Source organism: Centroberyx gerrardi, chromosome 20, assembly GCF_048128805.1.
Source record: "Centroberyx gerrardi isolate f3 chromosome 20, fCenGer3.hap1.cur.20231027, whole genome shotgun sequence".
NCBI classification, from domain to species: domain Eukaryota; kingdom Metazoa; phylum Chordata; class Actinopteri; order Beryciformes; family Berycidae; genus Centroberyx; species Centroberyx gerrardi.
The window spans coordinates 18,562,090-18,578,845 of NC_136016.1; the positions used below are offsets into that span (position 1 = coordinate 18,562,090).

Here is a 16,756-nt window from a genome sequence, read left to right on the forward strand (position 1 = left end):
ATACACACACACATGCAAACACACTCATGTGGGCATACACTGCTGCACAGAGTAGTTTGTCATACACTAGTGTATATGCACATATGAACACACACACACACACACACACAGCAAACACGTGCATACAGATACTAGACCTAAGTAACTGAATACACTACAATGACATTGATTCAATTTTTTTTATAAACTATTGGTGGTTCTTGCTTTTGAATACAGTGCTTTTATCATGTCTCCCTTTTATGCCAGTACAATTTTTTTTTGTATATTAAAAAAAAAATGAATAGAAGTCATGTTGCCAGGCCGCCTGTTGGATCCGCAGACTCTCCCTTTCTAACAGGACGCACCACCTCTGAGGAGCAGATCTCGTTTGATCTTCCAGCGGGCGAGTGGCGGCATAAACAGGAAGGGGCCCCGCGCTTTGGTGCGTCACTCGCTCTCGTGTCACTGGATCTTCTGTGTTGAAATGTGCCGAAGTGTTTCGCATAACATCGTTAGTCCAATATCCTGCATAGGTACACAAAGGTGACACACTCTTATAGGCAGCGCAATCAGGCACGCATGCGGGAACACACGCTGAAAAGGGACAAGATTGCGCACACACACACACACACACACACACACACACACACACACACGCTCTGTTGGATTAGTGCATGTTGGCTGGAGGAAAAATGAAACATCCTCTTGAGCCAGCTGCGGTCCGCTTCCTCATGAGAATGGACAGTGATGTAAATGTCTCGATGAAGGTGTGTGTGTGTGTGTGCGCGCGAGTGCACATCTGTGTTTATGCATATGGCGTATGACAGCTTAAGTGTTTTGTCTATAGATTTTGTGTGTGTGTGTGTGTGTGTGTGTCAGTGGGTGGGGGGTTGCTGAGTCTGTTGGAGTCCAGCTCAGAAATATGGACTTGATTTGTGCTGGGCCTATCCTGCTAACTGGAACAAGGTTGGGGGGGTGGAGTGAGGGAGCCACCCCCTTCCCACACACACACACACACGCACACACACACACGCGCGCCTGTGCATGAGTTTGGACACACACACAGCTCCCCTCCTTTGTACAGCACAGCTCCCTTTATTATTGCCAGCCACGAGAGGAGCAGGCTCTCTACCTCTACAGTGCTTTCTATCAGAGATCTTGCATTTCCACATGACCTCCTCCCTCATCTCCCCCGAATGGGATCTATCTGGTTTTAACCAAGATCGAAGCGAGCATCATCTGCAGCGGAGACGGGCGTCCTTCATTTACGTCAGGCAGCTGTGCGAGGACTGCTGCTGAGTATTTTTGTATAGAGAAGCATCGTGCTCTCGAGAAAATGGGCTCTCTCTCCCTTCAAAGAGAACACGAGTTGCAGAGAGCATTATGTATTTTCTTTTCAAGGTGATACTGTTCCTTTGTGAGGAAGCGCAGATAGATGTACTGGCCAAAGCAACAAAAAAAAAAAAAAAACTACGAAACTTTTCAAAGAAACTACTGAAATTAAAGTCTGCGTAACGCTTGTAAGTACACCCTCGGGGTTTCGTCAGGGGAAGTGGCGAAGGAGGTAAGCGAAGGAGCCGAGGAGAGGAGGCGAGGGGAACGAGGGGGTCGGCCGGACGGGACCGGGGGGCTGGCGAGGCGGGAGCGGAGGAGCGCGAGTCGTGTGTGTGTGACCGCTGGAAAAGAACAACACGCACTGCAGACCCCCGACCGCAGGAGGCACGACTCCCTCACCGCCGGAAAAACCTCGGGGCTTTCTCCTCCGCATGCTGTTCGCCTCGCTCTCTGTCCCTGTGCGCCTCCTGCGTGTGCTCTTCTTCTCCTCTCTGATTTTCGTGTTGCCGTTGCGCTTCCCTCTTCTTCTGTGTTGACTCCCAGCCCACCTCAGCCCCCACCTCCCCCCTTTTTCTCTCCCCGTATCTGTATTACTCACTTTCTCTGTCCCCCAGTCCAAAGCACATTTCGCCCTCCCATAACTCCCTTCTCTGCGATGGCCTATTATCCCCCCACCCCACACACACACACACACACACACACACACACCCCACCCCGCCCCTCTCACTTGGCTCCCTTCCCTCTTTTCTTCCCAGCTCTCTCTCACCTCTCTGCTCTCTTCATATTTCATATTAAGCAATCCTTTCCACGGAGCCAGCTGTGTAAACAACGGGGACCAGCCCTCCATGTTTTCTCAGAATGAGAGAAAAAAAAAAAAAAAAAAAAAAAGCCGGAAAAACCTGGACACAAGGAGCTCGCCGCACGCCGCGCGCACCGATGATCTATGGCCCTTTGTCTCTCCTACCCTCCTTCGAGTGCGAGTGGGACTTGCTGGCCAGTGTGTGGGATTGTGTGTGTGTGTGTGTGTGTGTGTGAGAGAGAGAGTCTGAGCGTAAGTGTACCGGCTCGTGTTGTTTATGTGGGTGTGGGCGCTTTCTGTTACCATAGCCCCCCGCAAATATTGACCGAGCTGAATGGCTACAGTGAGTAGGTAGAAAGCAAACACCGCGTGTCATGCTCCGCCAGACCCGCCTGCTATTTTGTCACCAATTGCATTCTCACCGGAAATAATTTGGCCTGCTTTTATTCCCGATTTTCCTCATATCTGCGGTCACAAAGTTGAGATATCGATAAAAGGGAGAGTAATCTTAATCCTCTGCGATGCGTCATGCAGCACGTTTAGCGGGTGCAGCTGACCCATATTTAGCCGAGACGCTGGCCCGTGCCGCTCTTCCTATCTATAGGTCTATAATCTGCCTATCTATAATGTAGGCGGCCTATTTTTACACGGAGGTTCCTGGAAGCTGCTGGCGTTCCTGGGATTTGTTGTGGTCCGTCATGTGATGCAGATAAGTGTGATTAACTGTCTTCATGTGATACTCTTTACTTAAGGGTTGGGTGGGCAGACTTGTTTTGTTTTGGGTTTTACCGACTTTGGTAGGCACAGTTAAGTCTGTGTTGAATCTGAATCTGTGGGTGTGTGTCTTTCTGGTTTTGGCTGTGTGTGTGTGTGTGTGTGTGTGTCCATATGCGTGCAGGTGGGCAGATGGTCCAGTTCTGCACGGACAGCCACAGCAGCGCTCATTTTGTGTCAAGAAGGCGAACGCAGGCTACCATCTTACTCACACACACATATATTCTCGCACACACACACACACACACTCGACTCATCCATGGGTTTATTTTTTGCAGGTGCAGTGCTCGCTGGCATTTGAGATAATTAAAGGCTGACCTTTTTGAGGGGAGGCAGAAATGTCACCCAGCCTACTCCGCTGACAAGTGGATTCACCTCACGGGGGGGCGCTGGCAAAACGGCGGAGGATTCTCACCGCCCTGGATGTGCACTTAGCACCCTTTAGCCTCCCTGCGCCACAGTTAGTGGCTGTCACCGAGGAGGAGGAGGAGGAGGAGGAGGAGCCCCCGCCTCCCCCTCTCTCACCCGCCCTGCCGCAGTCCGCCATTATTCTGGCCGTCTCGTAGCTACACAGGTGGAAAGAGCACTGAAGTGGAAGCGCTGTTGGTTCACTTAGTTTGGAGGAGAGCTTGTCGTTGAAATTACTTGAAATAGGTACGCTACCAGTCAAAACTTTGGTCATGCCACATTTTTCTTTATTTTTACTATTTTCCACATTTTAGAATAATAGCAAAGACCTCAAAACTATGAAATAACACAAATGGAGTTATGCAGCGACCAAAAAAGTGTTAAACAAATCAAAACTATCTTATATTTTAGATTCTTTAAAGTAGCCGCCCTTTGCCTTGATGGAAAGGCAAAGACTTTGGAAAGAAATTCATACATAGGATCAACTTCACTATTTATATTTGTCTAAGAAACCAATTTCAAGCATTTAAGCATAAGCCTTTAGATCAAAATGGCTTTAAAATGGTGAAAAACATAGGACATCCAAACTCTTGACTGGTTGTGTAACTAATAATTACTCTCTGTGCTCCATAATAATCCCGTAGAAATGAATTGATTTACCCGTTTTGGTAGAGTCCTCCAAATAATTTTATTAGTTTTATTTGTTATCAGTTTTTTATCAGACCAAGGTTTGTAAATGATTACTTTATGCTCATACCAGTCATGCTTGTGGCAGTGAGAAAAGCTGGAATGAGTGACGTAAGGCCGCAGTATACTTGCTGTGGAGATTTTGGCGGGTTGGTACAGACAAAACATGCCGATGAAGTGCCGCGCTCGGCAGTGTGGGCCGAACTAGATGAATTCTTCACATAGCAGCCCCCCCCCCCCCCCCCCACTGTGTGACTGTCTGCAATTTGTGTAAAATATCACGCGATTGGTTGTGTCGCCTTGTGGACAAGCGTCTCCTTTTCCTTTTCCAGTTGCGCTGCCTTTGTTCTCATCTCCGTGCGAACATCTTGTGGTCAAACTCTTTCAGAAAGAAACATTTGGAGGCTCGGCTTGCTGAGCTGAGGAGATCTGCACCTTTTTATGAACGATCAAACGGTTTACAAATCCTCATATTCCCTCAGCTGCCTTTGTCACTCTTTCATCGCAGCCTTTGTTGTTGTTGTTGTTGTTTTTGTCGCCGCTGTTTCTGGTTTCCCTAGGTTAAGGTTTACCTCTTTAATCTTCATGCTCCCCCGCTGGCACGGACTGTGAATAAACTAACAATACGAAGCCTCCACGAGTATAGTCAAATCTGTATTCAGCCTTGTGTTCGATTGCATTTCCATTTTGGGCCGGTTCGACTTTGTAGCAAGTATACCGCCGCCTTTATAGCAATGTTGTACTCACTGCTATTTTGGGGGGAAAATAACTTAAAAACAAATAAAGGCTAACTAGAGTACTGTGTGTCGCCGTACTATCCCTACGTTTTTAAGTAGAGAGAGACACAGGAAAGACTGGGAGGGAGAGAGAGGGGGGATGACATACAACAAAGGTCCTGGGCCAGATTCGAACCCATGATGTCACGTTGACATGCTACACGCCTTAGACCGCTGAGCCACCGGGACGCTTGTGTCCTTAGCTTAACTAGCCTAGCATGGCCCTTTCCCCCCCTAAATTATTCACACCTTTTAGTCTAAATACTTGTACTTGTCACAGAGAGCTTGATCCTCTCCTGTCCTTCTGTGCCCCCCCCACTCCCCCCCCCCCCCCCTCCACTCCCCTCCCCTCCCACTCCCCTCAGTCTTTGAAGTAGCAAATGCACATGTTGTCTACTGTATATTTAAAACCCCTGCCATCTGAGGTAGTAATGTACAGTAAATGCAATGTACTGTAACGCACTCCCCCAAGGTGCTTGGATGACATGCAAGAGTCATTAGGGATGTGACTTAGCACACGTTAACACGCACACACACACACACACACACTCACCCCATACTGTATGGTACTGTATGCGTGACCGCACACGCCACCCACTTGCACAGACACTTGTTGTTACATATGCACACGTTTGTCTCACACGCGCGCACAACTACACACACACTTATGAACGTACTTTGAGTGTACCGCGTATACACACTCATGCATGCACATACGCACATTTACTCCCACATCCTTACGTCTCACTTGTGACGTATACATATATATATATCCTCCCACGCCGCTCTCCTCATAAAAATTTTAGTGCATCGTGCTTGAGCGACTCCCATTATGTGTACCTCTGCCAAGCCGTACTGGCTGGAGCCGGAGCCCGCGCTGGGCTTTTCAGAGCAGCTGTGATAGCGCTGCTCTCTCCGTCAAAGGCTGATATCCACTCCACCAGCCATGACCTGAGCTCGCAGCCTGTAGCCTTCCCTGCGGAGAGGTTTCATACAAATCCACTCGGATGCCTATATGCAGGCCATTATGGGGAAATTCTAAGGCGTCTGTCTCAAGCTCGGGTTTAAAAGGTGGATTCCTAAAGTGTGTCATTACGTCGGAAATATAAATGACAATAATAACTAGCATAAGGACCGCCAAACAAGCAAGTATGTCACATGAAACAGCATGCGTGTCACATGAAACAGCATGTGAAACACGTTGGCCATATTCATATAGCGTGCCAACAGGAAAGGGGGCATCGTTCATACAGTACCAGTTGTCAAAAAACAACATGGTAGCTATAGACTAGGTGCTAGAATTCTTTGCTTTAGTATTTCTCACCTCGGGCTGTTGTGTTGTAAGCTGTGCTACACTGCACTCAGCTGGCTTGTGTAATTGCTTTAATAGCCTAACGCTTCACTGTATGTCTAGCTTTACTCTTAGCATTTCATAATGCAATTACACTTCACTGTACGCACCACAGGAATAATATTCCCGCAAAAAAGAGCATTGCAGTCCCGCGTTGTCGTAGCAGTAAAGCTATTCTTATTGGCAGATAACAGATATATAGAGTGATCTTCTGTAATCATGCTCTGTATGGTATTGCTAATACCGTGGAATGACAAGCATGTGGCTAATTCCACTGAACTCTATAGCATTACAGCTAACTCCGCCGAAGCAAAGTGGAGTATTATTGCTAATGCCATTGACCTCCAGCTGCTATTAACAGTTCCTTTGACATTTGTAGCATTAGCAGCACCCACATCATGGGTAATTGGACATCAGGAGGGAGATAGGTGTTGAGGTGTGTGTTTGTGTGTGTGTGTGTGTGTGTGTGTGTGTCCCCTGAAGAATCACCCTGCTCTTTTTTTCCAGGCTGTGACAACAACTAGTGTCTGTTTTACTTTCTGTCACTGACCTCTTTGAACTGTGTATGTGTAGGCATATGTGCATGCATGTGTGTGACTGTGTGTGTGTGTGTGTGTGTGTGTGTGTGTGCATGTGGGTGATTGTGTGTGTGTTCAGGCGCATGTTTGTTTATGTCCACACTAGAGTGTACTTGTATCTCGCGCACTGCATTTGCCATTCCCTGCGGCTCTGCTCGTTGTGCTGTCCGCCCGACCAACACGACCTCACGCTGCCATTTGCTGCTTTTTTCGATTATTAATTCAACATTGGCTGTCACAACCAATTAGAGTCAGTCACTCGTGCTCACACAGCGTAGCCTCTCCCCCACGACCTCCAACCCTTTCCCTCGCTATGCCCGGTTACATGCCAAGCAAAGAGTTAGGGCCAAGTGACCCGGATTATTTGTTTATTTTGATGCTTCTCATGTCTTATCTACTGTAAGTGATCACATGCTTTCCCTCAGGAGCTGCCCTCCATATAGCACACAGCCTCTGTATGTACTTGAGTGTTTGTGGCAGAATATGGGCTAGCCTTATAGTGGTTAACAGACTGATAAAGTTGTACAAATGGAGGCTGTAGAGGAATTGTTTTGTTTCTTTGAAAAGAAGTGCATTAATGGCTCGATGAGCCTTTTCAAGGCCCCAGGGTTCCCATCCACTTCTATAGACTCCAGTATTGCATCTACTCTTACTCTTAGACTATAGTACTGCATCCACGCCTGTTTTTAGACTGCAGTAGTGTGTGTGTGTTAGTTGTGTAGCTGTATTACGTGTGTGTTTATTTTTTGTACATGCAAGAGCGTGCGCTCATGTTTGGTAAGCTTGCATTTGTCTTATGTTTTATCATCTTTAGGGTTTGTGCCTATGCAAGGGCATGCACACTGTGTGTGTGTGTGTGTGTGTGTTTGTGCGTGTGTGACATATGTCTTGTTTCCAGCGGAGTCGTCGGCCTTGAAGTGACATGAACACATCTATACCACACTGTAGGCCTACAGCCACACAGCATAATGCGCACAACTGCTCTCCTTTCTTCTCCTCTGTATCAACGACCTTGTGTGTCAGCCCCATCATATAGAACACATACATCATGTGGCAGGAGGCAGGCGCCGCTGAGTTCAGGAGCACCTGAAAGAAGAATGGAGGGGAGATGAGTGTGTGTGTGTGTGTGAGAGAGACAGAGAGAGAGAGAGAGAGTGTGTGAGGGAACATGCCGAAATAACAAATCATAGATGTGCATTCCTGTGTATATACAGTATATGTACGAGCATATCTGCATCAGTGTTTATTCATTTGCTGGAGAGATTGCATGTTTGCAAGTGTGTGCAAGGATATCAGCCCGTGTGTGAGTGTTCAGCTATGCAATGCAGGTTGAGCGTACGCAAGTGAGTGTTTGTGAGAATTACGGTTGGTATGTGTACATTGACAAAGAGTGAGTGAGGATGTGGAGTGCATGTCAGCAGCTTTACCCAGCTTTGGTGTTGCGTGTGCAGTTTTCGCAGCAGATTATGCGGGCCCTCAGTCATGCCTTGGTTTCTCATATAGCGGCATGCCTCTGCTCGTGTGTGTGTGTGTGCGTGTGTGTACCCTCTGCGTGTTTTGTCCTCACCGCTGGCAGAGGGATTATACGGGCGCTCAATTACATTCTACTTCTGTCCACGCTGTTGTGGTTTGCGAGTGGGTGTGTGTGTATGTGTGTGCATGCATGGGCGCCTGCAAAAAGGAGTTGTGATGTGTAATGTGTTTTGAAATGCTTCAGCTGCACGAGTCAGCCCTTGTTTACATGCATGTGTGTTTTCACCAAGCCTGTACGTCCAGACGTGTTTGTCTGCCGCCCGCTGCAGACAATGTCCCAGTGTAGCTCCACCAGATCCACCTCGTTCAGACAGCTGTGCGCGGAGCAGGCCCTGACGTCTGGGGCCTCAGTCATCTTTCCGGTTCACACAACAAGAGCTCCAACTGGGAAATGACATCAGGCGTCACTCGCTCAGTCCCACGTCATTCGCTCACAGCACCTTCTCTGTTCGCCCTGTGCAGTCCTCATTACAAAGCAGCAAACTCCCACAGTCAATAGTGTGAACTCCACGAACTTGGCTCGGATTTTTCAGCAGATCAGATGTCAGACTTTCAGATATTAAAGCTAAAGTGTTGGGACAGCCTTTATTTTTCCTGATGGGTGTCATCCTATCATTCAGAATGTCTGCTTATGGTGCCAACGCCACACGCTGTAATGATAATGGAGGAGGAATTGACCATTTCCAGCCTGTGGCTTCTCTCAGTGTCCCAGTGAGTTGTGGTTTCCCATTGAAAGGACCCAGTCCAGCGTCTGTGGCCTATGGGTGGTGCATTAAAATATATACGGCTTTACATCACTTCAATGTGGATGTTTGACAACGCTGATGCATTTTACATGATCGCGCCAACGTGCAAAGCCCTGGAGTATATCAAGACGGCATAACATAACGGTAATGGCTGTGTAGCGCTCTGTGATATGGAACCACAAATAATATCTTGCATGTCCCCTCAACTCTTAAGTCTCTCTTTGTTTAACAGGTGGCTAGTCGGGAGAGAGAGAGAGGGCTTTAAAAGCGAAATAAAACAATATCCAGCTCCCGTGGGCTTTTAAAAAATGCTGTTAAAGCTCTTTGGCTAATACAAGCACGCCCCTCAACCCAACCCCTGACCGCCCCACACACACACACTCCCATATGCACTGTACCCCACTCGTTTTTTACAACGGTAACCCTGCACATGCGGGTGCATCTGGCCGGCCCGCCGCGACCGGGTGATTGGAGAGCACTCCGGCAACGATCAATAAAAATAAGGCGGCTAATAGAAGGCCAACCCCATAAACGCAGCTCTCAGTCTGATTAAGAGACATATCAGGGCTCCACATACACAACATCTGGTTGGCTGAGACACACACACACACACACACACACACACAAACACACTTTCATTTTCCTAACTTATTCCCATCACTAGTGACTCACCTACATACGCACAAACACTATCACGTTTGAGTGGACACACACATTGTTATTTTCGTAACTCATTCCCATAACTAACTACTCACTTCACCTACATGTACACACTGTCACTTTTGGACACACACACACACACACACACACACACACACACACTGGGGGAGGTTTGGCCCTGAGCCCCCTGTGGGATCAGGGAGAGCAGCCGACTTACGGTAAAAATGTTGTACTAAAGTTCAGGATGGTTACAGTGGACCAATACTCGTAAAACACACTGCAGAGACAGAGGCTCACACTGCCAACTGTGCTAGAGTAGTGAACAGACACTCTTTAAGATTTTACAGAGAGATTTCTGATTTAAGAAGTAGATAGTGGATAGTGACAGGGAAGATGGACAAGAGATGAGATGCAACAGAACTGCCTTCAAACTACTGCTACATCATAAATGCATGGTTCCTGCCCAGTAGGCCCCATATTATTTTTTTTTTTAAGTACAGTTTGTAGTCCTTCCTTCTTAAGTATTGTATTAAATTGTCAAATGTAATACAATATCATTCTTCTCATTCTTCTCACTTTTAGAGGAGTTTATCCACGATGTCCTGGTGTGATTTATGCTAGAGTGCAACATTATTGAGCAACAACTATGATGCAAAGCCACACATTCCTCCTCCTTTCTCGGTCAGGGAGGTGTGTGTGTGTGTGTGTGTGTGTGTGTGTGTGTGTGTGTCAGTGATTTTTCTGCCGTGCCGTGCATTACAACTCCTGACTCATTTTCATCAAACTGTCCATGCATATGAATCATACAAGGTTTTGCTGTAACAAGACATGCAGCAGGACCACATGAAGATGTGTGCCGGAAAATGGCCAAATTACAGCATTGCACGGTATCCAGTTTTTTTTAATATATATTTATTTTTTTAACCTCAGCACTTTGGGCATTCTGATATCAAAAGCAGTACAACATAGCGCATGTTATGACAAGTTCTGCCTCTTATCGCTGTGTACATGGCGGTGCTAGTGTAACATGTTTTGAGAAATCTGCTCTCTGGCAGTATGCATGACTGTATCCTTGTGTGCGCTCGTGTGTGTGCACGTCTCGGCGTTGGTCTGGAAGTAAACAGGGCAATACAAATCTCCAGTGGTCCCAGAACGGCGCCTCGGGTCGCGGCTCGGGGTTTTTTCGACTGGCGTAATTAGCAAAGTTTTCTTTTGTGTTGCTCTCTTCGTTAACGTCTTCGCTCCTCTCCCATAGCATTTGTAGTCTAGCGTTGTTAATGAGTGTGTGTATTAGCACGGAGAGCTGCGAGAAGGCATCACACACCCACTGCTCTTCATGGTTTTAACGCTCCATTAGATAATTAAGCCGGATGGGGTGTTTCTGTTACATTTCAGATGAGACATTACCATTAATTAGTGTCAAAAGAAAAGAACTGTTTTGCTCAGGCGCTTAAGTACAAAGGGAAACAATCTCTTTTACCTTGTCACTAAAGGACTAAAATTATTTCTTTTCTCTCTCCCTCTCTCTCTCTCTCTGTGTGTTTGTTTGCAGGCAAAGACTGTGAGGCCAATCCCAAGGAGAAGAGTGCTGCCTCGGCATCATGTGATCTGCACATTCCCTAGAAGCGCTCGGTAGTGGAAGAGTGATTCTGCGCTCCCTGTGAAGCATCCCAACCACCGGCACCCCTATCACCACTATCGCCGCTCCCGACAGCCCAAACGGCAGTCATCAAAGCCACCTCCTCGTGACTCAACTTGCCCTCTGTCTCTTTCTCTCCCTTCATCTGCAAGATAAAAAATGGCCTCGCTGCTTTCCAGTCTCCCCAACGCCTCTTGCAAATAAGGCCTTTCAGCAAGCCTCACAATACCGCAGAAAGGACGGCTAAAACCCTCTTCAGTCCCCTTTTTTTTTTTTATTTCTACACCCTCTCTCTTTCCGTCTTTGTTTCCTCGCTACACACACATTCCCTAAGCAAACAGGGGTTTTGTTTTCTGGTGACATCTACGGCGGCCATTTCGGGGACGCCATCACTCCAGTTTCCAAACCATAAGGAGTTTTTTTTACCCTCGTTGTCCGGCGGTCTTCTGGAATACCCACGCGTCCATCGTCCATATGGGGGATTAAATCAGCGCAGTAGCCCACATTGACTCCATATTGGCTCTGTGTGTTACATCTTGTTAAGGTGTTTTTTTTCAGTGAGGCCTTTTTTGCGACTGGAGGTGGCTTGAGCCATCATGGCTGGGAAGGGCAACCCGGTGCCTGGCCCCCACCTCAACGGCTTCCCCATGCCCACCTACTCCTACTTCTTCCCCCACATGTTGGGGGGCCTGTCGCCTCCCGCCCTGCCAGGACTGCCCATCAGCGGGTACAGCACCCCCTCGCCAGCTAGTAAGTACCTTCACCTTCCTCTCTGCTGGTTCACATTTCAGTGTAGGATTCATTTTGTGGTCTGTGATGCCTGTTCCTCTCTGGATATGGGACTGTGCCGCGCTCTGGCTGTTGTAAATGTTGGTTGTTGAATGATGGCGGGGGGGTGCGAGGGATCTGAACATGGAGGGAGCAAGATTTGCGTACCCTTGTGTGTGTCCTGGTTTACCTATGTGGCTACGGTACACCGTTTCCTGAAGCCCCCCTGCTGTGTGTGTGTGTGTGTATATGCGTGTGCCTGTGAGTCTGTTGGTAAAAGGGCACTTTCATCTCATCCTGTTTAGATCATTCCTACATGAAAGACGTGTGTGTTGGTAAACAGAGAGCGGCAGCCACACACACACACACACACACGCCCACAGTGCCTCAAGCGCTGTCCTTAATTTTCAGGCCCACACACACACACACACACACACACACACACACGGAAACGTCAGTCTAGATCACAGGGAAGCGAGGCAGGACAGCCAGAAAGCAGCATTGTTTATTTGGGGAACACAAATCTGGCAAGTGATCCCAAAATAAATCTGCTCAAATTACTATCATCATATCCAACCTTCATGCTCTAACTCCTTTATACACTTCATCAAAAGCTTCAGAACTGACTTACAAATTTCTATTTGCTTATCCATATCAGGCTTGGGGAAAAAATGCTTTACCAGAAGGAAATTGAAGCTATTCTTATGTGTCTTTATTTATACACAAGAACAACTGATTAATCATGAACCGAAACTCGGCGTGCTGAATTCAGGAAAAGTGGCGATAACTCAACATTATGCTCATGCACAATGCTTGCACCGCAGAGCAGACATGAGTAACATCGACAAACAGCCGGATAATCAATTAAACGGTTGTGGCGGCAGCAGAAATATGGACTAAAGGAGGTGCAGCAGCAGCGGCCGGACGTCCAGGCAGCTGCTGTGTATCGGTGTGGACGGGCCTGGCTCTCAGAGGTTTTTCGGGGTCAATCTATTGACTTTCTATCTGCTGGAGTTTGCGTTGGCAGGCGGCATGGAGGGAAGTGAAGAACAGTTAGCGCCCAGCCCAGTCACTCCCACTTCCCCAATACCAGATACCCCACCTCACTCACAATGACTATGACTCCCATCAGATTCCTCTTTTGACGGAGTTGTGTGTGTATGTGTGTTTTGTGGATTCGCGTGTGCGTCTGTAGGGTGTGTATGCGTTTCTGTATGTCTTTGTGTATGTTTGTGTGTGTGTGTGTGTGTGTGTGTCAGGCCCACTCTCCCAGTGTTTGCCATGCAGGGCGGCGAGGTTCCTTCCCTTTCGCCTGGACAAACATTTCCTGTCTGTAAACACTGGAGAGCCAGGGACACCACAGCTTCCTGACGAGCTCGTGCACACACACACACACACACACACACACACACACACTAATACACACACTGCCCCTTGCGCAGGCTCACTTTCCCTCACTCTCTCTCCTCCTTGCATGCCAATAACTGCAGACATAATTCACACACGCACACACATAGCCACGGAAACATATACACACACACACACACACACACACACACACACGGCATATCTCTTTCCATACACACTGTAATGCAAACACACCAAGCTCAGCCTGGCCCCTCCCTTCTCCTCCTATCCCTCTTTCTGGCAGATCATTTCTCTCGCTTTCCCTCTCTCTCTCTCTCTCTCTCTCGTTCAAACACATTCTCTTGTTTCTTTCCTTTTCTCCCACATTTGCACACACACACACATTGTAGCTAAGCCCTCGCGGTCCCATTCAGTGCTGAGCAGAGACGAAAGAGAGAGAGAGAGAGAGAGAGAGAGAGAGAGAGCGATGAGGGAGGGGGAGAGAAAGTGAGTTTGTTTGGAGCTTGGACGAGAGGGATTTGGAGAATGTCAGATTGGAGGCAAGAAAGCCAAGCATTTTGGCCTTGATGGATTTCAACACGGCAGAGCTCCCAATGTAGGCTAAATACACATGACTGGGTGTGTGTGTGGGTGTGTGTGTGTGTGCCTGTGCTTGTACACAGTGAGTAATGTGGCTTGTCCTTGTGGGGCTTATTGGCTTTCTCTGGTACTGTCCAGAAAGATAGGCTTGTCATTTTAAAGGTCATGTTTTCACAGCAATTTAATATTTGAAATTTAATATTTTGAAATTCTATATATAAATACCTAGTAAATTAGTAAATTAAAGTAGTGCAGCTAAGATCGAGAGCATCAATACGTTGATAGCTGGCATTAGCTGGACAAATGGCATCTTTACTTCTGCCTGTGTCATTTCAAACTTCCCCCTTCACACCTGGCATCAACATGCGTCTTGCATCCAGATTGTGTGTAGATCCGATTTGGATTCTGGATTACATTTACACCTAACATTATTCAAATGCATTTCTGGTGTGCTCATTCAAATTGGATTTCTTTTTCCCTCGCAAAACACACGGGAAATATTTATGTCATTTGAAACTGACAGTAATAACTCGTCTCACTTGTTCCCCATCCACAAGTATTCTGACAATCCATTTCTGTCCAAGCTGCCTGCCACCTGTTTGATTTTGTTTGCGTTCTGGTTCGAGCCACATGTGAAAGTTCAAATGTCTGTTTACATAGTTGCTATATGTGGATTGGAGACACATTGCATTTGCACTTTCTTATTAATGTGGCCAAATACAGTGCAGTCTGATCAGCCAGGATGCATGTTATCTCTGGGGTGTAAAGGGGGTCTTAGTGGCCGATGCTGTAGATAATGTTGAATGAACTATGGAGCAGACCAGGCTCCAGACCAGGACCAAGTTCAGGCTTTGCCACTTTGTTTCAATCCGTCACTTGTTTGCCATCAATCTCCTTTCTTCTGTCTCCTTTTTCTTTTTGGTTTGTGCCTTCATCTCACCGCTGGCTCTCTCTTCCTCCTCTCTCATCTGTTCACCTCCTCCTCCTCCTCCTCCTCCTCCTCCTCCTCCTCCTCCTCCTCCCCCCGATTCTCAGGGTTGTCCAGCCGCTCTGCCTCAGCTTCCTTTTTCAAACCACAATAGACCAATTATTTGGACCAAGCAGAGCAGAAGGGTTAATCTAGACCTGTCCAACACACACACACGCACACGCACACACACACACACACACACACACACACACACACACACACACACACACACACACAAGACAACTACAACTGTAGCCTCCTGAGGTGTGTCCTCACATCACATTATCTGAAAATCATTGGAGGAAGCATTTCCCATGGAGCACTGCCTAATCTATATCCTCTCTCTCTTTTCTACCTCTCTCTCTCTCTTCCTCTCTCTCTCTCTCTCTCTCTCTCTCTCTCTCTCTCTCTCTCTCTCTCTCTCTCTCTCTCTCGCTCTCTCTCTAGCATGGAGGTTGACATTGGGGCAAGTCAGGTTATGTAGCGGAGCAGATCAGTCTCAGATATTGATATTGGTATTACCATTATAGCCTGCAGGTTGATTAGTTAACTGGACATTATCACCATGGACTAATCACGCACACACACACACACACACACGCACACGCACAAAGTTATGTGCTGCTGTTGCTGCTGTGTTGTACATTGTGAAATATTGGATTACACAACCATGAGAATGTGGTTATTACACGCGTGCACACACACACACGAACACACACACACACACACGCACACACAACTTTCATTAGTGTTTTCGATTAAGCCTTTTGCGCCACACGCCTGTATGAATGAGAAACAGCAATAATACCCCAGCTATTGATCCCGTTATTATCATTAAAGCCTTCCGCTGGCTGTCACTAGCCCTAACACTGTGCTATTACATTAGCGCCCTTACGAGGGATCATAATGAATGGAGCTAGCTTGCTACCTGCTGCCACGGCGGGCTAATTGGCTTTTCCCCACAGAGCGCTCTTGTTTCAGCAGGCCCGGTAATTGCTCGGTGCAGAAGCTTTTCCTAGCACAGCTAACACACACGGGCACCGTCTCTTTTGACTTATTAGGGGGCAAAATGGCATTTATGAATGCTCTTTTGGGCCAGCAGGGGAAATATGAAAGGATATTTTCAGACCCCAGGAAAATGTGTGCGTGCGTGTGCGTGTATGTGTGTGTGTGTCCGCTATCCCATTAAGCAGCCCATGGTGGAATGCACTGGCCGTAAGTAAATATGGATATGGTAATGTTGGTTGGCGTGTGTGTGTGTGTGTGTGTGTGTGTGTGTGTGTGTGTGTGTGTGTGTGTGTGTGTGTGTGTGTGTGTGTGTGTGTGCGTGCGTGTGCTCTGGTTTCTGGACAGACAGGTGGTTCCTCTCTGCCCCGGTGGTCTGCAGGAATCAAGGGGGGCATGTCAGCACACTCCATGGGTGGCAGACACACACACGCACACATGCACATGCACACACACACACACACTCTTACAGATATAATACACACAAGGCTTGTGTGGTAGGGATAAAGATAATGATAGTGAGACACTTGTGAACTGCTCGCCTCTGGCAGCTATCCAAAGTGTCTGTGGTTATCTCATACACACACACACACACACACACACACACACACACACACACACACTTGACCCAAGCACTTATTCCACCTGGCTATTGGTAAGAATAGATAGTACTCCAAGCTATCAGTAAGGATAGGTACCAGCTATCTCAGCAGGCCACACACACACACTCTCACACACACACACACACACACACACACACACACACACACACACAGCACCTCTGGGGAGCTAGTTGTCATT

At 47.5% G+C, this 16,756-nt stretch overlaps 1 protein-coding gene across 2 annotated transcripts in view; it reads left to right on the top strand.

Annotated features, from left to right (window-relative positions):
- The window catches only part of raraa (retinoic acid receptor, alpha a), a 151,843-nt gene that overhangs the window by 56,165 nt on the left and 78,922 nt on the right, over nt 1-16,756 (top strand). For both annotated transcript variants that reach the window (XM_078290622.1, XM_071926696.2), the window contains one exon: nt 11,179-12,015. In XM_078290622.1, coding sequence (XP_078146748.1) covers nt 11,862-12,015 — 154 coding nt within the window. In that variant the 5' untranslated portion in view covers nt 11,179-11,861. The remainder of the gene's footprint in view (nt 1-11,178; nt 12,016-16,756) is intronic.